The sequence below is a fragment of the Aquarana catesbeiana genome, linkage group LG04, assembly GCF_042186555.1.
Source record: "Aquarana catesbeiana isolate 2022-GZ linkage group LG04, ASM4218655v1, whole genome shotgun sequence".
NCBI lineage: Eukaryota > Metazoa > Chordata > Amphibia > Anura > Ranidae > Aquarana > Aquarana catesbeiana.
The window spans coordinates 293035657-293060992 of record NC_133327.1 but is presented as its reverse complement, the minus strand read 5'-3'; the positions used below and the strand labels follow the sequence as shown (position 1 = coordinate 293060992).

General features: G+C 41.6%; 1 protein-coding gene across 1 annotated transcript in view; it reads left to right on the top strand.

The window, feature by feature from the left end:
* LOC141140001 (uncharacterized) overlaps positions 1–25336 on the top strand; it is a 407741-nt gene that overhangs the window by 225402 nt on the left and 157003 nt on the right. Inside the window, exons 8-10 of the mRNA XM_073626689.1 lie at positions 615–623; positions 2991–3074; positions 13335–13397. Coding sequence (XP_073482790.1) covers positions 615–623; positions 2991–3074; positions 13335–13397 — 156 coding nt within the window. The remainder of the gene's footprint in view (positions 1–614; positions 624–2990; positions 3075–13334; positions 13398–25336) is intronic.

The following is a 25336-nucleotide window of genomic DNA, read 5'->3' as shown; positions in this document are numbered from 1 at the left end:
AAGGATAGTATTAACAGCACATTTCCTTGAGTTGCTCTGATATGTACTGGAGCTAACAATTATTTTCTGGCCTAAATACCTTTGTGATATGACCCTTTACAGTGATTGTAAAGTATAGTGACTGGCCTCAGGTGATAAACAGAATAAGCAAATTATCCTACATAAGGTATATCTGTTTATCTGCAGCCCTCTCTCCTCTATAGTCTCCTAAAGCACACATATCAAAGGCTTTTTCTCAGCTCCATAAGGCAGAGTGGGGATTTAACATCACACACTGCACAGCATAGAGAGGACAGCTGAGTATAATCTGAGACCTGAGTGGAGGGAATGGACACACATCCATCCACACAGTCTCATAAAGAACATGCAAAACAGTGGTTGTCAATCACCTTCTGTGTGCTGGGAGGGCGGGGCCTTCTCCCGCACATTAGCAATTTAACTTTTTAACTTGCTGTTCTGTTATGGTTCTTCTTACATTTGCTCTTGTTTTATGTATTTTTTCACTGTTTCAGTTAACAGATTATTCAGCAATAAAGTGTAAAATAGTAATATATATATATATATATATATATACTTTATATACAATAATGTTTTGTTGCTTCTCTCTGTTGCAGAATGGGGAGGTATGTTGTTTCTTACTTCAGGCAGTAACAAGGTAATATGGTAATGTTTTTTACTTGACTTTGAAAGGACAGAAACATTACAGGTAATGGTTAAAAAAAAGCATTTAAAGGCTTTATTTGCTGCCCTCAATATATTCATATTATCGTGTTCTACTAACACCCTTTTATCAAGGAACAAACTTGCTGAAATGTATCCAAATTTCTTTTTGAGTCATTGCACATGAATTATTGGATGCATTTCTACAGATGCATATCATCATCTGGTGTGGTATGAGTGCAGATGTGCATCAATTCTTGTATGCAGACTGCATTTCCAGACATGATACATTTCAGTTACATACACATGTCAGGTTCAATTTATTGTGTTAGCAAACTAGAATAAAGGTCCTTTGACAGTTATTTTCAGCTGAGCCCAATGAGATTTGAAAATTTAAGTTACATGGCTTTCTGTGTCAGGAAGCACACATCTGGAAGCATATGAATGCAATTCAGTAAAGGCTATGCAATTATCTCTGTAGCAATGTTCCCTGCAGCCCCCTTGCTCTGAATACATCATGATGTGTACTCAATAATCTGCTTCTGGGAGATGGGTTACTCATTTTGTCCAGGACACATTTCCCTTCTCCAAACACACCTTCTAGTGGTGGTCAGGAATAGCTTGTTTCCAGCAAAGATGGGTGCAAATACAGGGTCAGATCATACTGCAGGAAAATGGATTTATCTTCAGTCAATGTAACCCATTGTTGGCATTTTTCATTGGCTACAGAGTCAAATGTTTAGTTTTCATGAATGTGTTGTTATAGTTAGCCATATACAGAAGAATGTCTTATGACATTAGAGTGATATAATGTACTTCTTCCTTACAGTTCTGTCTGTACTAATCCACTTGGGACCAGTGCAGTGTGATTGCATGTCGGGAAGCTGTACAAATCCAAATCCTCTAAATTACGAGCATTCCTTGTACAGATTGGCCATTTAAGATTTTTGGAAAATGCTTTTTAATGACAATTTCTTGAAATTTTTGCACAGCTACTTTTAATATAGATTTCTTGACATCTTTGCACAGCTACTAGAATTATCAATATTAATATTATTGGTATTTATGAAGCTTCAACAATATTTTGCTGTTGCTTGAAATAATAGTGGACTTACCAGCAAAATAATGTCGAAGAGCAACCTTATTATTAGATTTTAAAACTCCCATATAAAGGGATACATACCTATTGTGTACTGAGTAATTTTGTTAATAACTTGAGTCAGTTGAGTGTCTAAACAAGTTTATCTGTAGATTACTAAGATATGATATGTGGATACCATGAGATGGAGTAGTCAGACAATGTTCTATGATGGGTGTGCAAACTCTAGATCAAATTCCTTAAATATGGTTCCAAAAAGAATTTTGGTCTTCCTTGGATAATCTGATATCCCCTTCATTTTATTATGTTTTTTGTATGTCCTAGATTTAGGACCACAATACAATGGCAGACTAACAGCCCCAATGCCCTTCTATTGGTTCACAATGTGGACATATCCTCTTATAGGATCATTTGCAGTCATTAAGATGTCACAAGTCATGTGAGAGATTTTAATCAGTGTGATTATGATAGTACTTTAAGCATGTCCTTCATTAACATGGCTATAGTCCAAAATGCTGTTCCACATTCCCCTTTAGTCAACCTGCAATCTCCAAACGGGTAATAACAACATTAAGGAATCTGCCTAGGAGTTCTATATTGTTTTTATAAGTCTTCTTTTTATATTACTTCTTCAAGCTGAGAGTGGACAGCTTACCCCTCTCCAAGCTTGTCCGTAATTTTAAAGTGAGATTGTTGATTATTACAACTAAATAGAGGGAAAGTAAGCTTTTTAGGAGTGCTCATGTACAGTTTGCCAATGAGCCTAAAAGATTATTAAGAGCTTGGAAAAATCTCTCTGTCTCTCCTAAATGAAGTGTTAGAAAGTGCTGAGATTCACAGGACACTTCAATGGAATATGAAGTAAGGAAGTAACTTTTATTTGTTTCCAAAATGATCCAATATTAAGTTTCTCATTATTTTTCTATTATTTATCAAACACAGCATTTTTTATTGTTTGCAGTGGTAAACCAATATAATTTGTAAGATGGTTTGTGTGTTATAGTTGTTAGCATTGCCTGAACATGTAAGAAGTCCATTATTACTGCTTTTCAGTATGATTTCTGTGCAACGCAAGAGTAGTCATGCAGAGTAACAATTTCAGATTATATTTAAATACTGACAAAAATAGGAAAATTTCATAAAAGAACCAAGTACAATAATTTTAAAATATGAAACCTGAAAAAGCTGAAATATTCATTTGGAAATATATTTTTCCTCACTCTCTTCCCAGTGTTTAAATGGTCCAAGTGATGTTGGCTCAACACCTGCTCCCTGTGTTTGTCCTCCTGGGGAAAAAGGACCTCCTGGACTTAAAGTAAGTAGAATTTTATCACTGAATATTTGTGAGAATTTCTATACTTGGTAGCAATTCATAGCTGTGTCAAATGATCAAGTAGAGATAGGAAAATATAATTTTAGTATTGTAAATTAAAGGTACTTCCCAGTGAAAAATAATTTCCCTTGTGTTACATAGTTAGTAAGATTGTCCATCCAGTTCAATGTGTGTGTGTGTGTGTGTGTATTTATGTCACTACCATTTCCCATTTCCCTGTATATTGCATTCAAGATACCATCTAAAGGATTTACATTTTTTCAGACATTTTTGTACTAAAGTAGGCCTCCACATTCCTAAAACCCCGTCAGATGATCTTCTGGGAGTCCTAGTAAAGTAAAGTAAAGAAGTTCTTGAATCTATTATTATTATTTTTATGCAGGATTTATATAGCACAGACAGTTTATGCAAAGGTTTACAACTTGAGGGTAGACAGTACAAATACAATACAATATAATACAATAGGAATCAGAGGGCCCTGCTCGTTAGAGCTTACAATCCATTGTAGTCTCCTTGATGCTGTACAATGGTGACATCTTGTCCCTTTTACCTTTTGCTTTTTTGCAAAGAGATTGGCTATTTGTACAGGCAACTGTGCTGTCAAACATTTAGCCAAGTGAAGCCTCCTCCCCTGTACAATGATTAGCACATACCTGTAATGCATGAAGGAATATACAGTATAATCTGATGAAGAGGCTAGGATTTTGCAAATAAGATCATTTTTGCTGGGTTCAGCTTGAATCAAATGGACTTATCACAGTTGAATAGCATTAGCCATTTATTGTTGGAGTTGCTTATTCAAAGCTAAAAACAATATTTTGGCTTTAGATGTACTTTAAAGTGGTTGTAAACCTCTGACATTAAATATGAGCACTTGCTTCTATAGTGTTATGCCCTGCACACACGATCGGGCATTGATCGGACATTCCGACAACAAAATCCATGGATTTTTTCAGACGGATGTTGGCTCAAACTTGTCTTGCATACACAGGGTCGCACAAAGTTGTCGGAAAATCCGATCGTTCTGAACGCGATGACGTAAAACACATACGTCGGGCCTATAAAGGGGGCAGTAGCCAATAGCTTTCGTTTCTTAATTTACTCTGAGCATGCATGGCACTTTGTGCATCAGATTTGTGTACACATGATCGGAATTTAGCCAATCGGATTTTGTTGGCGGAAAATTTTATAGCCTGCTCTCAAACTCTGTGTGTCGGAAATTCCGATGGAAAAAGTCCGATAGAGCCCACACACGATCGGAATTTCCAACAACACAATCCGATCGCACTTTTTCCGACAGAAAATCCGACCATGTATACAGGGCATTAGTGTCTCAATCCAATGCACTTAGTGTCACTTCTCCCTGCTGTCTAGTTAATATGCTATCTGTATCCGTCATTTTTAACCAAGCCTGCATTATCTTACATATGTTTACCTCTGTATATGTTTCATTAGTGACGTTTTCTTTAAAATGTATACTTGTTCCAAGCTAAGTACTTAATGTGAAATTGAACTCCATAAGTGGATATTTTCTATGTTATTGGAACATTTTAGAAACGTTAATTGTGCAAAACAGTACCTGTTGCCTGGAAGTTCTGCTGAAAAACTGCAATACGCTTCTTATGGGAGAGTACCTAGCTACTGTTGTCCATACAGCCTCAAAACTGTGTATGTGTAGTGTGATCTCCAAGGAACTTTTGCCTTTGACTGCTAGATGAATAACATTTGTAGTCAGATATGGTGACGCCTTGCTCTATTGCCCACTTTTCTCCTTGCTGGAGGCTCTGATATGAGGAAGCAAAATCCTGCTGTGATGGATCCCGGATACCCCGGATTGGCAATTCTGCCAGACCTGTGTCTCCTGTTCTCCAAACGCACCTACAGCTGGCAGATTCGCCCTAACCAGCTCTTAACCCCCCCTCCCAATCACGAGGCAAACCACACAGATGTTGAGGGTTAAACATGCAGAGCATAAACTGTTTATTAAGTACAAAACATACACTTTTAAACACAGTTAGGGACACTCCCCTTAGACTTGTCATAGAGGGGGTAGGGGACAAGGAAGAACCAATGGAAAATCAACATTTGTACATTCAAATAGAAACTATAGTTGAAACACATAAAGACATTATGATAAGCAGGCAGCCCCTCCTTAAACATGTAAAGAAAAAATACTGCGCTAACACTATAAGTAAAAAAATGTAAGTAGCTGCGACTAAAATGTTATACAACACAAACCAGGATAATAAGAAAAAAAGTCGCGCTAATAAACTGTGATGAGAAAAATGAATGCCACAAATAAAAATAAATGAATATTAACACAGTGATATTGAATATACCAATATACCAAACATGTGAGCACATGAAATAATACTACACAGTAAACTGAAGTGAAATGCACAACTAAAATCCAAAAAAAATGTCCATAAATGAAAAATAATAAAAAAGTTTTTCTCCCAAAGTGACAGGTGAAAAAATTCCTTTGTTGAAGTGAATGACGTGCATAGATGAAACCTCCACCTTCAGAAAAATACTGCAGCTTACCAGATGGTGTTGGTCCCTTATTACAGGGGACCGCACTGGGCAGACGGCTGTAACCCCAGCCCGGGATCTCACAGGCAGGCACTAGATGACATCACGTCCAACAGAGTCCTCTCCATAGATCTCAGCAGGATGGTATGTTTACCATAAAAGACACAAGATACTCCACATAGCATAAACCCTTTTACATTTATTAAGTTTAAAAAGGCCAGATGATACTTACAAGTCAGCAGATATAAGTCAGCAAAAAGAAAAAGCCTGCCGGCTCCAGAACAGCCCGTGTTTTCCGGGACTAGACGTGTAGCGGTGACTTCAGGACGTGGCTCCTCCTCCCTACGTCGTTTCGTCACTACAGGATGTGGTCACGGGATACGGGCGGCGTCCTGATGCACCGCTTAAATACAAAAGAAACCCCGCCTGGTTCAGACGAGACATCTTGGGCGCCATCCCACTTAAATGAAAAAACTAAGGGCAACTAAGAACTTCTACCTCATGTCCATAATAGACACGGTAAAAAATGCGATGGTAATAAGTGATCAAACATAAAACCAAAACTAAAAATTAGATGTCTAGAAAACATCAAATATGAGAAATACTATTACAAAAACCTAATAAAAAATTATAAAAAATTTATTAAATATAAAAAATGAATTTTAAAATTACATATAATGTAATGCACATCGCTGAACAGAACAGTTATACTCAGCGGTCCCTGTGGTTCTTAGCCCAAATAAGTTGGCTCAATAAATCTGGACCATTAATTAAATGGCTAATACATACATCCTAACACCTAAATAACTGTCAGGACGCATCGCCATCATTCAGAGTGGTCATTTCAGAATATTTAAAAACAAAATTGCCGTCTCTCCCTGAAATGAAAGGGCGCCCTCTAAGTGAACAAAAAAGTAGTACCACTAACGAATACTTCCTTTTAACATGCGTCCTGACAGTTATTTAGGTGTTAGGATGTATGTATTAGCCATTTAATTAATGGTCCAGATTTATTGAGCCCACTTATTTGGGCTAAGAACCACAGGGACCGCTGAGTATAACTGTTCTGTTCAGCGATGTGCATTACATTATATGTAATTTTAAAATTCATTTTTTATATTTAATACATTTTTTTATAATTTTTAATTAGGTTTTTGTAATAGTATTTCTCATATTTGATGTTTTCTAGACATCTCATTTTTAGTTTTGGTTTTATGTTTGATCACTTATTACCATCGCATTTTTTACCGTGTCTATTATGGACATGAGGTAGAAGTTCTTAGTTGCCCTTAGTTTTTTCCCTTAAGTGGGATGGCGCCCAAGATGTCTCGTCTGAACCAGGCGGGGTTTCTTTTGTATTTAAGCGGTGCGTCAGGACGCCGCCCGTATCCCGTGACCACATCCTGTAGTGACGAAATGACGTAGGGAGGAGGAGCCACGTCCTGAAGTCACCGCTATACGTCTAGTCCTGGAAGACACGGGCTGTTCTGGAGCCAGCAGGCTTTTTCTTTTTGCTGACTTATATCTGCTGACTTGTAAGTGTTCATCTGGCCTTTTTAAACTTAATAAATGTTAAAGGGTTTATGCTATGTGGAGTATCTTGTGTCTTTTATGGTAAACATACCATCCTGCTGAGATCTATGGAGAGGACTCTTTTGGACGTGATGTCATCTAGTGCCTGCCTGTGAGATCCCGGGCTGGGGTTACAGCCGTCTGCCCAGTGTGGTCCCCTGTAATAAGGGACCAACACCATCTGGTAAGCGGCAGTATTTTTCTGAAGGTGGAGGTTTCATCTATGCACGTCATTCACTTCAACAGAGGAATTTTTTCACCTGTCACTTTGGGAGAAAAACTTTTTTATTATTTTTCATTTATGGACATTTTTTTTGGATTTTAGTTGTGCATTTCACTTCAGTTTACTGTGTAGTATTATTTCATGTGCTCACATGTTTGGTATATTGTTATATTCAATATCACTGTGTTTATATTCATTTATTTTTATTTGTGGCATTCATTTTTCTCATCACAGTTTATTAGCGCAACTTTTTTTCTTATTATCCTGGTTTGTGTTGTATAACATTTTAGTCGCAGCTACTTACATTTTTTTACTTAGAGTGTTAGAGCAGTATTTTTTCTTTACATTTAGTATGTTCTTATACTTTTTTTATTGCTGCTAACTTAGCTGTCTGTTTGTTTACACTGAGTGTGGTTGTAATCACCCCCATTCCAGTTATGGATATTTTTGAGTTCAGAGCCAGAAGGGTGGTCAATATTGATGGTGTCTTTGAACCCTTCAAGAATGGGGACAGCGACATTGGCGGGTTATTCGTAAGACTTAAAAACTTGGTTGTCTCCAAAATCCACACCCAATGGGATGTCGCTTTCCTCGAGACTTATGTTAAGAAGCACATGGTACCCCGTAGCCTTAGGTGGGATTTGGGCCCCCAAAAAGGAGAGAATGTTAGAATTTAGAAGGCTGGTACAGGCATTTTAATGAAGCGGGTATCAGCCTCCTGAGATTTCTGCTCGAAAGGAAGGCTAGTAAATTGACCAGACTAGATGACGAGATCAAGCAGATCAAAGATAAACTTACTCCTTTTCAATCTGGAGAGGAATATTTTGACAGATCAAAATATCTACTTAAACTTTTGGAAAAGGAGGATAGAGGACAAAAAAGGAAGAAAAGGAAGAAGTATAATAGGCACATAGCAGATTACGAATCGCACATGGTGTTTGAATGGCAAAAGAAATTACTTGCTGAACAGGCGGGTGAGGCTATCCAGTCTATGGATACTGCTCCATGTGGAATCAATCAGGCTATGATTGCTAGTCAGGGAGGCCCTGAGAGTAATGCCATTCACAATGTGGTGCCGCCCCAGCAGGTTTGTTCTAATTTAGCAGGGGCACAGCCACTACCTCAGAGGACGAACGGGAAGCGTTTTCCCGTCCCATATCCTCACCACAGTAATTCTGGCCAGGGTGGGAATCAACCCTATGATGGGCCTTTACCTCCACAGCCCTATAAGCATGGTTCACCATACCGTGGCTCTCAGCGGGGTCGCGGAAGAGGTTGGATGCGGAGCCCACCCCCCCTTCGGGGGCGGGGCTCTGTATCTAACACGAATAATGGCTATCTTAATAGTGGCCACTCACGAGTTGGTTATTCTGACCATCGTGCACCCATCCCATCCCATCTTCGGGGTCCTGGTTATGTTCACTCCAACACTTACGGTGACCAGCATGTAGTGCATTATAAAGGGAGATTATACCACAGGTTTTAATGTACCCCTTCAGAATAGCTTTCTACCGTTGGGAGATACACATGGCCCTGAGGAAGGCTTCTACCAATCATCTCCTGGAATAAGGGATGATATTGGGAATTCTGGTGGCCAATATGCACCTAACCATGCTGGGTATGTTGGGACAAGCAATTTGCAAGACCCTGGACACCAGAATTGGAATTTTACCAGACCCAACCAGGGTACAAAAAGGTTGGTAGAACTAAGAGAGGAACTAGAGGGGGGAAGCGCATTAAGTCCAAAAAGACCAAGGACGTAGATGGCACAGGTATTTTAACCTGTGCTCCCAGACCCTGACCGATTCTGAAGTTAGGGTGCTGGATAAAGGTCTAAAATTCGCCCCACCCCGCAATATCAATAAATTTCAAACTTACATGGACATCCATAAATTTGTTCACAAACTCAGTATTCAAAGGTATTTGGTTTCGAACCCCATCAACCCCTCTAGGACATCGAGTGGTTTCTCACACTCGGGCTTATCCAACGCATCTTTGTTTAACCCTCCTGGCCATCTATCCCCTTCATTAAAAGTTTTCAGGGATTTGGCCTTGAAGGACTTACATGACATGAACGTGAAGTTTGTAAAAAATAAAAAGGACATTCAGTTGGGCATAGAATCTCTTTGTGCAAACAAACAACTGGTCATCTGCTCTGCGGATAAAGGGGGTGGGATAGTCATCCTTAACAAGGATGACTATATGCATGAAATGTGTCGCATTCTGGGTGATAATGCCACTTATACCCGATTGCCTTCTAATCCCAACGATCTTTATAAAACTGAACTTGAGGGTTTGGTCACTAGGGGCTCTAGTCTTGGTATCCTGAACAAAAAAGAAAGTGCTTTTTTGATTCCTAGGGCACCCAGGATACCAATAATATATTATTTGCCTAAGATACATAAAAGTCTTGTTTGCCCCCCGGGACGTCCCATAGTTAGTGGGATGATTCCATCATGTCCCGGGTGGGCAAATACATAGACTTTTATTTACAGCCCTTAGTGCGTTCAATGAGGTCCTATATTAAGGACACCCGGGATGTCATTAATCTTCTCTCCAATCTTACACCAAAGGAAGGGACTATATTGGTGACAGCTGATGTCACTTCCTTATATACAATAATTCCCCATCAGTTGGTTCTGGAAGCTGTTTTGGCACATCTTAACCAGTCATCCAATTTCCCTGACGAGCAAATTGGATTTATCATGTTGCTATTGGAATTTGCAGCCACTCATAATTTTTTTGGTTCGACGGGAACTATTACCGCCAGGATAAAGAGGTTGCAATGGGGGCTAAGTATGCCCCCAGCCTGGCGAATCTATTCATGGCCAGGTGGGAGGAGGATGTCGTCTATGCCCAGCCAAGGCCCCAGCTGGCCTTGTGGGTTCGGTACATAGACGACATCCTCCTCCTGTGGGATGGTACTGATTCTGACCTATCTGATTATATGCGTTTTCTTAATGGCAATGATAGAGGTATCCAGCTGAATTATGAGGCTAGCTCTGAGCAGATACATTTTTTAGACCTTACTATCTCCATACGTAGTAATGAATTCATCACCTCCACATACTTTAAACCGACGGATAGGAACGCTTTTATCCCCCATGATAGCTGTCACCACGCTTCATGGCTTAGATCTGTGCCTAAGAGCCAGTTTCTCAGATTAAAACGTAATTGCACTGATGTTGCCACTTTTCAGACTCAGGCACAGATCTTAACCCAGAGGTTTGTAGCTAAGGGATATTCTTCTGATCTTATTGCTAGTACCTTGGATCAAGTGGTTAAAGTGGACCGCAAAGATTTACTCACTGTGCGAGCTGAGGGTCCAGTTGATGCTCCTTATCGCTGTCCCTTTGTTACTGATTTCACCTGTCAACACTCTAGAGTCAAACACATTATCAATAAGTATTGGTATATCCTCTAAAATGATAGGGTGTTGACATCTATTTTACCAGACAAACCTCAAGTGGTTTTTAGGGGGGCACCGTCACTTAAAGATAAAGTGGCACCCAACATCTTTGACCCTCCCTTTTCTAGGTCCACTTTCTTTTCAGAACTAACCGGGTACTACCAATGCAGGAGGTGTCAGGTTTGTTCTATTAACCAGTGCAGGAGTAGAAGGTCTGTAAATTTTACCTCCACCTGTACCCAAAAATCTTTCACCATTGAGCCCTTTATCACCTGCTCCTCCTCTGGGGTCGTCTATATGCTGCAGTGCCCATGTGGCCTGCAGTATGTGGGCCGGACTAAAAGACCCCTGCAGGTGCGATTAAATGAGCATATTAATAATATCAGGAGAGGATTCACCAAGCACTCTGTATCGAAACATTACCTTACCTTTCATGGTAGGGACCCCACAGGTACTATCTTTTTGGGAATTGACAAATTCAGGCCTCATTGGAGGGGCAGCGTTCTTGTTAGAAGCATCTCACGATTGGAGATGGCTTGGTTCATAAGCTGAAGACTTATACCCCCTTTGGCCTCAACATCGATGTAGATGTTAATTCTTTCATCGATAATTCCTAGCCATTTAAATTTACTGTAAGTTTGATTTTGATAGAGCATTTCCCTATATTTGATTTAGGACTTTTGCTGAATTTGTGTGGGCCTCAGGATGTTCCGAATGAGTTATATTGTCTGTTGATTTTGTAGATTATGTTAAAAGGTCGTATTTGTTAGTGATACTACTTTTTTGTTCACTTAGAGGGCGCCCTTTCATTTCAGAGAGAGACGGCAATTTTGTTTTTAAATATTCTGAAATGACCGCTGTGGATGATGGCGATGCGTCCTGACAGTTATTTAGGTGTTAGGATGTATGTATTAGCCATTTAATTAATGGTCCAGATTTATTGAGCCCACTTATTTGGGCTAAGAACCACAGGGACCGCTGAGTATAACTGTTCTGTTCAGCGATGTGCATTACATTATATGTAATTTTAAAATTCATTTTTTATATTTAATACATTTTTTATAATTTTTTATTAGGTTTTTGTAATAGTATTTCTCATATTTGATGTTTTCTAGACATCTAATTTTTAGTTTTGGTTTTATGTTTGATCACTTATTACCACTGCATTTTTTACCGTGTCTATTATGGACATGAGGTAGAACTTCTTAGTTGCCCTTAGTATTTTCCCTTAAGTGGGATGGCACCCAAGATGTCTCGTCTGAACCAGGCACCGCCCGTATCCCGTGACCACGTCCTGTAGTGACGAAATGACGTAGGGAGGAGGAGCCACGTCCTGACGTCACCGCTATACGTCTAGTCCCGGAAGACACGGGCTGTTCTGGAGCCGGCCGGCTTTTTCTTTTTGCTGACTTATATCTGCTGACTTGTAAGTGTTCATCTGGCCTTTTTAAACTTAATAAATGTAAAAGGGTTTTATGCTATGTGGAGTATCTTGTGTCTTTTATGGTAAACATACCATCCTGCTGAGATCTATGGAGAGGACTCTTTTGGATGTGATGTCATCTAGTGCCTGCCTGTGAGATCCCGGGCTGGGGTTACAGCCGTCTGCCCAGTGTGGTCCCCTGTAATAAGGGACCAACACCATCTGGTAAGCAGCAGTATTTTTCTGAAGGTGGAGGTTTCATCTATGCACGTCATTTACTTCAACAGAGGAATTTTTTCACCTGTCACTTTGGGAGAAAAACTTTTTTATTATTTTTCATTTATGGACTTTTTTTTGGATTTTAGTTGTGCATTTCACTTCACTTTACTGTGTAGTATTATTTCATGTGCTCACATGTTTGGTATATTGGTATATTCAATATCACTGTGTTAATAGTCATTTATTTTTATTTGTGGCGTTCATTTTTCTCCTCACAGTTTATTAGCGCAACTTTTTTTCTTATTATCCCTCCGTAAACATCCCCGCTGGGATGTGTCTCCACACCTTTTGTCTACATGCCATGACATAACATATTTAAATACAATAACAAGAGGGGGAGGATGGGAGAGAAGGGATGCAACGTATATATAGACATAATTACATTATCCCAACGCCATTTTTTCCCCAAGTCTCTCGTTCTCTGCTGGGCCATAGTCTGTGGGTAGGAGGCCAGCCCAAAGCCCCCTCCAAAACACACAGTGACAGTGGGTTCTGTCATACCTGCCTCTGCCAAAATGGCTGCCACTATACAGAATCACAGCCCAGAACAAGGAAAGATGATTGTATAACTGGCAAAGAACAGCTAAAGGGAGACCACAGTCAATACTGGTGACTAGTCATTTGCCCTGTGCCTGCCTATTTTGGGCAGAGTTTGCAGAAATCAGTTTCTTTTTAAATACATTCAGATGGACTTATGCTTTATTATAGTAAAGGAAACACAAAGATTGCAAAAGGTTTATTGTTTTTTTCTTAATTATTTATTATTTGGGAAATATAATAACACATACAATTGCCTTTTTACAGGGAGATCCTGGACAGCCTGGTATTCCTGGTTCCCCTGGACAACCTGGTCCAGATGGTAAGCCTGTGAGTACTATAACATTGTTATACACATGCACGCTAAATGTTTAGATTTATATTGTAGCTGTAATTTGCAGTACACTATGCACATTCATAAATATTTCAGATGCTGTAGATACAAAGCACTAAAATTAATTGCTTACCAAATGGGAGTGTATGGTTCACTGCATAAAACTTGAGATCCATTGTATTTTTCATAGAGATAATTGTTTCTAGTGCTATGACCTTTTGTGTCTTTGGCATGTTAATAAAAACAAACAATCATACATATTGTTTGTATCTGGTACTGATCAACTGCTTGCACTGAGCTACTTATGTTTATCTTTTACTTAACAAGAGTGAACAAGGGGGCTTTGAGAGATAATATATCTTGTGTTAACATCATAGGGCTTCCTTTTGTGTTATACTTTTTTAGCCAAATATTCTGGTCTATTTAAAGAGCCAGCAGAGTGCAGCAGAATTCTCTGTTATTCTCATTGCAATATTACTATTATTTGTATTTTCTCACAAGGAAGTATAATGTGTAAAAAAATACTTCTCTGCAATATGAATTCTTCAGCATATTTTGGTTTCGGGCAATTCAGACAGTCACTTTGAGCCAGAAGTTGAAAAAGGCCTAGGTTATTTAAATACCACAATAGGGTATCTCACCCTTAAATAACATTAAATGCAAACATTGCCATGGCCAAGATGTTTTGATAAAGGCAGTATGTTTTAATTTGCTACACAAATAATTTTGTGACAATTGTGTCTAAATGGTTCCATTGGAAAATTTCAATAACAAGCGTTTGGAGAAAAAGACACATTTTGAAGTATTTTGACTGTTGAGCTAATTCTTTACAGGTACAACCAGTGTAGTACTGTGCTGTCTGTGGGTTGTAATTAGGGTGTTTGCTTACCATGCAGTTAAAAATGGATGTACATACCTGATGAAAGTTTCTATTCAGTTATATACCTCTTAGAGCATGGATATCCAATTATTAAAGACAAAAGGTAATTGGCTTGAATAAGTTAGCTCCAATTCACTTGTGAAGAATGAGGCTAGCATTGCACAGCTCTTATCTGCCAAAACTGGCATCTTTTCCCATCTCTAATATAGAATTTACTCATATCTAGTAATTAAAGGGTATAGGTCAAGAAAGAGCTGGTGTTCGTGGTGTAAAATTATTTAATTGCCCTGTGGCTTGTGGCCCCTCAGTCTTTCCCCTCTTTAGTGGTCTTCTTTCTCCCTGCAGAATGGCTGCATGTGCCAGACAGAAAAGCACTCTGTTTTTGATTGCAAATGTATACTTTATTTTGCATAAAAATATACAAAAAACAAATACTTCAACAGGTTACATTACACTCTATAATGCCACGCAGCGCATAAATACACTACATAACAATACAGTTCCAAGCATACAAATAAATTACATTCATCCTGTGGTATGATGCTTAATGTGTTGCGCAGAGTAATAATGCCCTGAAACATCACATCATGCATGACGATGACTTACCCCGAAAGCATTAACTAAAAGCATGTTACTAGCAAGTCATATAATGTTTCGGACAAATTGCATTTCAACAGGCAATGGGTGTGATGGGGTTGGGGAGGGGAAAAAAGAGTTCACAGGCTTTATTGGACTGCCAAGGAAACATGGGGGAGGGGGGGGGGGATCTTCAGAGCTCCTCTTCCTCCTTGAAACCATCAAGTTATAGTCTCTGAGCAGACTGTGGACCAGTCTGTGGCAGTCCTTAATGGACATCCTCTCCCACTGGTGGATGAGGCGCTTTCTGGCGCACCATAAAATATCCTTAAAGCAACACAGCACTCGCCGGGCACTGTCAATGTCCTCCTGTGAATGAGTTCCACAAAAGAGTCCATTCAACACATCGAAGTGTGATGGCAGTCTGTGGCACAAAGTCTTTAAGTTCAGGCTCCAAGGCCCTCAACAGGCCCTGTGCAAAGGGTCACTCCCAGAAAACATGCAAATCAGTTTCCTCCTGGATGATACAAAAAGAGCATGGCCTGTATCTGTACAAGTTTCTGGCATGCATGAATGTCCTGTGCGGCAACCCCCCTTGGATTGCCATCCATGCCAGATCTTTGTGCCTGTTGGTAAGTCTCTTTGAAGAAACATTTCTCCAGACCACTTTGCAAGTGGCTGAAGGGAGGCCTGAAACAGTCTCAGCAATGTCCAATGCTCTAATCAACTTGTGGATAGTTTTTGGCTTCCACAAGTCGGGCTTAACTCCATGCAGCCCCAGCTCCTTGATAAACTTAAAAGTATCCAAGTAATACCAAGGAGTGTCCCAGTGGTAGGGGATGGAACTGTCCCATTTGTCCCATCCAAGGTACCTCCAAAGAGGCAGGAGGAAATGGACATGGAGTTACTGCCAGGGTTCAAAGTTCTGTCAACCAAAGTCCTGCAGATGCAGTTACAAGCAAAGAACACCCACAAAAGTGTGGCGATGTCAGGCACGCCCTTACCGCCCTTGAGAGGTTCCTTAAACATAACAAGCCACTTCACTCTGTCCATTTTGGAGCTCCAGAGGAATTGAATCACCGCCCTGGTGATGGCCTTGCAGGTGTTAACCCAGGGGGGCCAGGCCTGGGTGAGGTACTGCAACACAGGGACAATCTCACTGCAGAGTACCAGTGTTTTACCTTCAATGGTGATTTCTCCAAGGCTCCATAGTCCAAATTTCTGTCTCATCTTGGCCAGTATCTCCTCCCAGGACGGCTCCTCCCGCACGGCTCACCTGGAATCTTCCACTATGGCTGCTCCGGTACAACCTGTGTTGCAGGCCGTCCCTGCTGCTGCTCCAGTCTCTGTGCAGGCACCCACCTCGAGTATTACCTCTATCAGAGGCATGTCTGGTTCCGCTATGCTTCCCCAGCGATTTGGGGGCGATTCAGTTCAATGCAGAGGGTTTCTCAACCAGGTTCAGATATACTTTGAGATGCTGCCCCAGGCGTTTCCCACAGACAGAAGCAAAGTAGGTTTCGTGATATCTTTACTTTCTGAGAGAGCCTTGGCCTGGGCAAACCCTCTATGTGAGACACAAAAACCCGTGGTCCTGAGTTACCCAGAATTTGTGGCTTCCTTCAAAAGGGTATTTGACATTCCCGGGCACTCCACTTCTGCTGCCAAGAGCCTCATGTCCATCAAACAGAGTACGAGAACTGTTGCCGATTACGCCATTGAATTCCGTAGTCTGGCAGCAGAGGTTGCTTGGAACAATGAGGACTTCGTGGCTGCCTTCTCTCATGGTCTCTCGGATAACATCAAGGATGAGATAGCAGCCCGAGATATACCCACTGAGCTGGAGAGGTTGATTTCATTTGCCATCCTCATTGACTCCAGACTCAGAGAAAGACTCTCTTTTAAGGAGCTTTTCAGTCCCACCCTTGCCTCCCTCATCTCCCATGCCTCCTGGTACCGAGTTGATCCATGAAGATGAACCCGTGAAGATGAACCCATGCACTTGAGCTTCACGCATCTCTCTACTGATGAGAGAGCCCTTAGGAGGAGGGAGAGATTGTGCGTTTATTGTGGGCAGGCTGGTCACTTTTTGAAGTCTTGTCCTATCCGTCCAGGGAACGCCCGAACCTTGAGGTCCCTTCACAGACAGACCTTAGGTGGCGTTGTTTAGTCTCCAGTTTCCCAGAAAGATAAGCCCCTGGTTTCGGTTACCCTGTCTTGGGCTGAGTCATCTGTCGAGATACCGACTCTAATTAACTCTGGGGCTCCCATCCTGTTTATTGATGCTGCCTTTGTATAAAAGCACTCGATTCTTCTGCAGCTGCGTGACACTTCACTTGCCATTGAGGCTCTTGACGGGAGACCTCTACAGCCTGCCCATGTGACTCATGAGACTGTTTCGTTGTCCATGGCCGTAGGGGCCCTTCACCATGGGATAATCCAACTCCAAGTTATTTCCTCACCTAAGTTTCCGCTGGTTATTGGTTATCCTTGGTTACAGAGGCACAACCCTTCTTTTTTTTTTTTTTTTTAAAGCCACTTCAGCAGACACATTTTAGAGACATAAATCAACTTTGCAGTTCATCTTTTCCATCCCTTCTCATTGTCACATCATAGTAGCTTATATCAATTGCTCTTATGTAATTAATTTATAATGCCTTATAAATGAATATGAATAAATATCCCATTATTACAAAAAATTTTAACAAAACCTCCCTCCCCCCACCCCCTCCCCACCCTCAACCTCACCCTACCTCTGCGGACTGGGCCCAATCTATCTTGTAACCCTCCAATTAATCCCATCCCCGTTATAGATCTAGACTCTCAATTCCTTCATGTAGCTCCATGATTTTTTGAATTCATGCCAACAATTCCATTTATCTTTGGTCCTTTTGTTTTCATCTTCTAAACTATGCCCCAGACATTCCATACTATATGTTTCTTCTACTGAATCGATCCACTCCCAAATTGATGGACATTCCTCATTTTGCCAATTCTTAGGGATAAGTCTCTTTGCTGCATCTATTAAATGAGGGACCAGTGACTCTTTATATTGTTTTACATCTCCCTCAACTCCATGTAACAACACGACCCACGGATCTTCCACAACTTCTTTTTTAGTGATTTCCTTAATAAGATGTAAAATCTTTTTCCAGTATTTTTAAATTTTAGGGCAGTCCCACCACAGATGGGCCATGGTTCCTACCTCCCTACAACATCGCCAACATTCCGCCGATTTATTCCTCTGATATTTGCTTATCTTATCTGGTGTTTCATACCATCTAATCAGACACTTATGCCGCGTACACACGGTCGGACTTTTCGTCTACAAAAGTCCAACGGACGCCGACGGACTAAAGCTGGCTGGTAATCCGATCGTGTGTGGGCTTCTCCGGACTTTCAGCAGACTTTTTCAGCCTCAAATCCGACGGACTTTAGATTTGAAACATGCTTCAAATCTTTACGTCGTAACTACGACGGACCCCGAAATCCGCTCGTCTGTGTGCTAGTCCGACGGACAAAAACCCATGCTAGGGCAGCTATTGGCTACTGGCTATGAACTTCCTTATTTTAGTCCGGTGTACGTCATCACGTACGAATCCGTCGGACTTTTGTGTGGTCGTGTGTAGGCAAGTCCGTTCGTTAGAAAGTCTGCTGCAAGTCCACCGAAAGTCCGCCGGAAGTCTGTCGGACAGGCTGTCGGACTTTTGTAGACGAAAAGTCCGACCGTGTGTACGCAGCATTATAGTTCATTTCTGCAGTTCTAGTATCTACTGCTGAGCTATGAGCAAGTTTCAATATTTTTCCAATAGTGTTCTTATCACTCTGTGACCCCAATTCCCTTTCCCATTTTCTAATGTATGGCGGGATCTCCACTTCTTCCACCCTCAACATTAATCTATATATTTTTGAATAATCCTTATATTCTCAGCTGAAAACAGGCATTCTAACATAGTTAGATCCTCCCCAGATCTGATTACAACCCTTCTTTTGATTGGCTCCATGCTGAGGTTCTGTTCTGGTCGCCACAGTGCAGTGAGAGATGCTTCCAGAAGGTAGCCAAGGTCCTGTGCACCTCTTCACTCTCCTCCCTGCCGGAGGAGTACTGCGATTTTAGCGATGTCTTTGACAAAGATCAAGCTGGTACTTTGCCTCCACACCGGTCGTATGATTGCTCAATTGACCTTCAACTTGGTGCCATACCCCCTCGTGGCCGGGTTTACCCTTTGTCAGTCTTGGAGGATAAGGCCATGGAGGAGTATGTTGCATATGCACTTTCTCGTGGTTTCAACCTGCAAATCCTCATCTCCTGCTGGTGCTGGTTTCTTTTTTGTAAAGAAGAAGAGTGGTGAACTGAGACCTTGTATCGATTATAGGGATCTCAATCGTTTCACGATTAAGAATGCTTATCCCATTTAGTTGATTACGGAGTTATTTGACCGCCTCAAGGGAGCAACAGTTTTCACAAAGCCTGATTTTTGAGAGGGGCATACAATCTCATCAGGATTAAGGAGGGCGACAAGTGGGAAACTGCATTTAATACCAGATCAGGTCATTATGAGTATCTCGTAATGCCTTTTGGCCTTTGTAACGCTCCAGCAGTTTTCCAGGAGTTCATTAACGATGTCCTCTGAGATTTGTTGCAGTTATGTGTGGTGGTTTATCTCGACGATATCCTTATATTTTCCAAGTCCCTGGAGAGCCACCACACAGATGTCTGTCGTGTGCTTTAGATACTACGAGAGAACAATCTCTATTGTGAATTGGAAAAGTGTGAATTCCACTGTGAACAGGTGAAATTCCTGGGCTATGTCATTTCCACTGCTGGTTTTTCGATGGACCCAGAGAAACTTTCAGCGGTCTCACAGTGGTCTCGACCCGTGGGCTTACATCCTCTGCAGCGTTTTCTTGGCTTTGCCAACTATTATCGGAAGTTGATGCTTCCAAAACTGGAGTTGGTGCCCTTCTATCTCAACGTCCTAACTCTGAGTGCGCTATGCATCCGTGTGGCTACTTTTCCAAGAAATTGTTACCAGCAGAGTGCAATTATGAGATAGGTGACAGAGAGCTGTTGGCGATCATTTTAGCCCTGAAAGAATGGAGACATCTCCACACTGTGCTGGTTCTCATTCTTACTGACCATAAGAATCTCACATTCTTGTTTGAGGCTAAGCGCCTCTCTCCCAAAAGGGCGCAATGGGCTCTTTTCTTGTCGAGTTTTAATTACATTGTCTCCTTCTTACCTGGTACTAAGAATGTAAGGGCTGACGCCTTGTCATGACAACTTTCCTCCACTTCCAAGAAGGAGTCGGTTACAGTTCCTGTGATTCCTCCTGATCTTATTCTGGCTATGGTTTGCACCAGTCTTACTTCTTCTTTGGGTGACAAAATTCTTGCTGCTCAGGTCGATGCTCCTCCAGAGAAACCCTGTGACCGCTGCTTTGTTCCCGAGAGTCTCCATACTGCCGTGCTCCAGACTTACCATTCTCCCAAGGCTGCTGGCCACCCTGGGAAGAATCAACTCTTTTGGGCCATTTCCCAACAATTCTGGTGGCCTAGTCTACGTGCTGATGTAACCGTCTTTGTAGCTGCCTGTTCCGTGTGTGCTCAGAGTAATGCCCGTACACACGGTCGGATTTTCCGACGGAAAATATGTGATAGGACCTTGTTGTTGGAAATTCCGACCGTGTGTAGGCTCCATCACACATTTTCCATTTGATTTTCCGACACACAAAGTTTGAGAGCAGGATATAAAATTTTCTGACAACAAAATCCGTTGTCGGAAATTCCGATCGTGTGTACACAAATCCGACGGACAAAGTGCCACGCATGCTCAGAATAAATAAAGAGATGAAAGCTATTGGCCACTGCCCCGTTTATAGTCCCGACGTACGTGTTTTACGTCACCGCGTTTAGAACGATCGGATTTTCCGACAACTTTGTGTGACCGTGTGTATGCAAGACAAGTTTGAGCCAACATCTGTCGGAAAAAATCCTAGGATTTTGTTGTCGGAATGTCCGAACAAAGTCCGACCGTGTGTATGGGGCATAAGACTCCACGACACCTTCCAGTGGGTCTCCTACAACCCATACCCAATTGAGAGAGGCCCTGGACCCACCTGTCTATGGATTTCATTGTGGAGTTACCCAACTCCCAGGGCAACACAGTTATCCTTATGGTGGTTGACCGGTTCTCAAAAAAGTTGCATTGTATTCCACTCAAGAAGTTGCCTACTTCTAAGCAACTGGCTTCTATTTCTGCTAGGGAGATCTTCCGCTTACATGGGCTACCCAAAGTGATTGTCTCAGACAGGGGTAGTCAGTTTGTGTCCCGGTTCTGGCGAGCCTTTTGTGCACAGTTGAGTATTTAGCTTGCTTTCTCCTCTGCATATCACCCGCAGTCTAATGGGGCCGCAGAACGAGCCAATTAGTCCTTGGAGCAATTCCTACGTTGCTATATTTCTGACCATCATAACAACTGGTCAGACCTCTTACCGTGGGTGGAGTTTGCTCACAATAGTGCCTTGAATTCAGCTTCCTGTTTGTATCCATTTATGGTGAACTATGGTTTCCAATCTTCCGTGTTGCCTGCCTCGTTTGATCCGCAGGGTATTACTGCATTAGAGGAGCATCTCCGTTGTCTTCGTTTCACTTGGGCTAACGATAGGTACAGACTCCATGCTGACCGCAGACACCTGCCTGCACCTTCCTACTAGGTTGGGGACAGAGTCTGACTGTCACCTCGCAACCTCCGACTTCGTGTTCCTTCTTTGAAGTTCGCACCTCGGTTAATTGGGTCTTTCTGTATCCTTCCCAGGATTAACACAGTGGCTTACGCATTGGACCTTCCTCCTAGTATGTGCATCTCTAATGTGTTTCATGTCTCCTTATTGAAACCTTTGGTCTGCAACCGCTTTACCACCTCGGTGCCACGTCCTCACCCTATACAGGTTGAGAACCATGAGGAGTATGAAGTACAATCCATTGTTGACTCCCATAGGTGCATACAGTACCTGGTGCATTGGAAGGGGTACGGTCCGGAGGAACGCTCTTGGGTCTCATCTTTGAACGTACATGCCCCTGTCCTCCTCCGTGATTTCCATAGACATTTTCCCCTCAAGCCCGGTGGTCCTCCGTGTTTCATGTCTCCTTATTGAAACCCTTGGTCTGCAACCGCTTTACCACCTCGGTTTATTGGGCCTTTCCGTATCCTTCCCAGGATTAACACAGTGGCTTACGCGTTGGACCTTCCTCCTAATATGCGCATCTCTAATGTGTTTCATGTCTCCTTATTGAAACCTTTGGTCTGCAACCGCTTTACACCCTCGGTGGCACGTCTTCACCCTATACAGGTTGAGAACCATGAGGAGTATGAAGTACAATCCATTGTTGACTCTCGTAGGCGCATACAGTACCTGGTGCATTGGAAGGGGTACGGTCCGGAGGAATGCTCTTGGGTCTCATCCTCGAACGTACATGCCCCTGTCCTCCTCTGTGATTTCCATAGACATTTTCCCCTCAAGCCCGGTGGTCCTCCGAGGAAGAGGGGTCGTTGAGGAGGGGGTACTGTCACGGCTGGGCTCAGCCCTTCCTTCTTTGAGCTGGCTGCGCAGCTGTCAGCTAATTGCCAGCTCCTTTCTCTCCACAGTGACTCAGCTGTTGATGATCTGCTCGTCAGTCCTGCCTACTTAAAGCCGTCCAGCTCACTTCATCTCTGCCTTCGCCTTTGGTCACATCTCAGAGACTTTTTCCTGCGTTCCTTTTGAAGACTTGCTCGGCTGATGTCCCTTCTGGCTCCTGTTCCTGCTTGCTGTAGTACTACGTTGATCGCTGGCTCTCTGACATTGGCAATGGCTGACTACCCAATCTGGTTACTGAACTCTGGCTATGTATTGACTACGCTTACTTTGTTTACCTTTTTATTTAATATTAAGCAAGTGTGATTAACTGTACTTCTGTCTCGGTCTGAATCATGGTTTCTGACAGTTCCGTACGATGCCTTGGGCGAGGAGCTCTATACAGCAATAAAAAGCAGAGGTGAGAGAGGGCAGCCTTGTCTGACCACAGAGAACCGGGAAGGGGTCAGTTTTCCAGCCATTTACCAACACCAAACTACAAATGTCATTATACATCACATTCACATACGAACAAAACATTTCCTCAAGACCATATCTGCACAGAGAAAAGCACTCTGTTCTTGCACTTGCACCAGATCATCACAGCACATCTGGCAGTTACTGTAAAGGAGGTAGATGATACAGACAAAGTGTGCAGAAACCTCATATAAGTGAGAGGACTAGGGGAAAATGAAGGTTGCTGGCTAGGAGCTCCACTGTACCTACAGAGTGACAATCTGCAACCTGTTGAACCAATGATGGGACCTCTGCTGTAGGTATGAGTTGTGATGGGCCTGAGTTGAGTTTATTTGGAGTTTATTATGTGGAGTGTGTTTTAGGTGTATTCTACAAAGTGGTAAGTGAAATATGGTGCATTGTGGGATGTGCTAAGGGTTACAGAGAATTCGCTGTCACGGACAAATTAGCAGTGAAAAACGTTAAGTGGTAGATGAGCAGTAAGAAGAACAATTAGAAGTTGCACAAAGCCAGCAAATTACACATGAATATTACCAATTAATGTGTGTGTGAGTCAAAAAATACCTGGCCAATCACAGTCCTCAGTACAGCTAAGAGTAAATGAGTGGAAGGGTAATATTTATTGTGGTTATGTGGAGAGTTTCAGTGGGGATTATACATATACATGTACACAAATCTGTACATCTTCCATGTGATATTATTCTCTAGTGAAGAAGTAGTGACTTCTCTTCCTCCCCCATAAGGTAGGGAAGGACTGGTTTAAGTAGACCAAGCAGTAGTATTTGCTTGTGTGTTCTGTAAGGCTGGGTTCACATCTAAGATGGATGCGGCTCGCAACAGGAATCTGGTGCGTCCCTGATCTCCGTTTCAGGGACAAATTTTTGCCTGAATTCGGCCCTGAAATGAAGCCAAAGATGCACAAGAATCCTATGCAAGCCGCTCCGCAGCTGCAATGGAGATATGTGAACCTTTCCCATAGAGAGTGGGTCACAATCATCTGTCATACGAATTGGATGTGGAGAAACCCGCATCTAATTCGCACTAGTGTGAACCCAGTCTTAATGGTGGGGTCAACTCTCTTACCCCCTCCCCCTTATTTTACATTCATACCACATAACTTCCTCACAGAAAGTAAAGGAAGTCAACTATTTTCTGTCAATATATTATGTATATGTAAATATACAGTATATTTGTATACTATGTATAACAGATGCTGTGCTATAGCTAAAAAAATCCAAATGGTTTCTTATCTGTTAAAGAAATTTTAAACAAATGCCCTTGAATTTTGTTTCAATGTTTTAAGCTGTAGTTACAGTTAATCCACTTTAGATATAAAAAAAAGCCCTGCAAAGGAAAATCTTAAGCTCTCTTTTTTTTTTAATAACTGGAAACAGAAAGTCAATTTAGGTCCATTTCCTTTGCCAGCTACAAGAAGGAAAGCCCCTTCTGCACTTCAGGAAATTTTTTATGTTACATAACTGGTTGCTAGGATACAGTACATTTTGGCTGTGTAATTGGAAATGTTTCTAGTTAAAAACGACACTGATTCCAATAGCATGCTTTAATTGTAATACTAATAAAGATGACCATGTACTGGATACTCTGGACTTGTCAGTTGCCTACATGCAGTATTACTATTTACATTTACAGTATGTCTTTTACAGCACTGCGTAATAAAAATGTTTATAGCTTGGAATACAAGCCGTCAATATAATTGTCTTTATGAATGAAAGTATTTATTTAGCGCACCCCTATCATTATTCTCAAATACCGTTGAGGTACACATCATAGATCCTTGCATAAATTTATATGTAGCATCAAGATCCCTCTTGAAACGAAATGCAGCATTTTACCACTCTAATATGAACTTCCCAAATCTGTGCCTATATTGTTTGTCCAGCCAGTTCAATCAAATAAAACTCACACGATATGGCAGCATATTAATCTATGGAGCTATTAGTTCTTAGCGGGAAGCTTTCAACTTCAAAAATATAACACTTAAACATGTCCACAAAGAATCCCAGGTCTAACCTAACCTGAAAAATACTACACACAAAACTAACCTGACCAGTCTCTGTAAATTGTAAGTGTATGTAATGTGTATGTCAACCTAAAACTCTTTTTTATTTATGGATAAAGTGAGCAAGAATTAGAACTTCTGTTGGGCTAATACTACTATTTAGGGCTCTGTGAGAAAGATTTATCCTCTCTTCCTGTCCTGATTATTATTACCATACAGGATGTATATAGCGCCAACAGTTTTTGCAGAGCTTTACAACATGAGGGCAGACCGTACAGTTTAGGCCCGTACACACCATTGGATTTTCCAATGGGAAATGTTGGATGTGAGGTTGTTGGCGGAAAATCCGACCGTGTGTATGCTCCA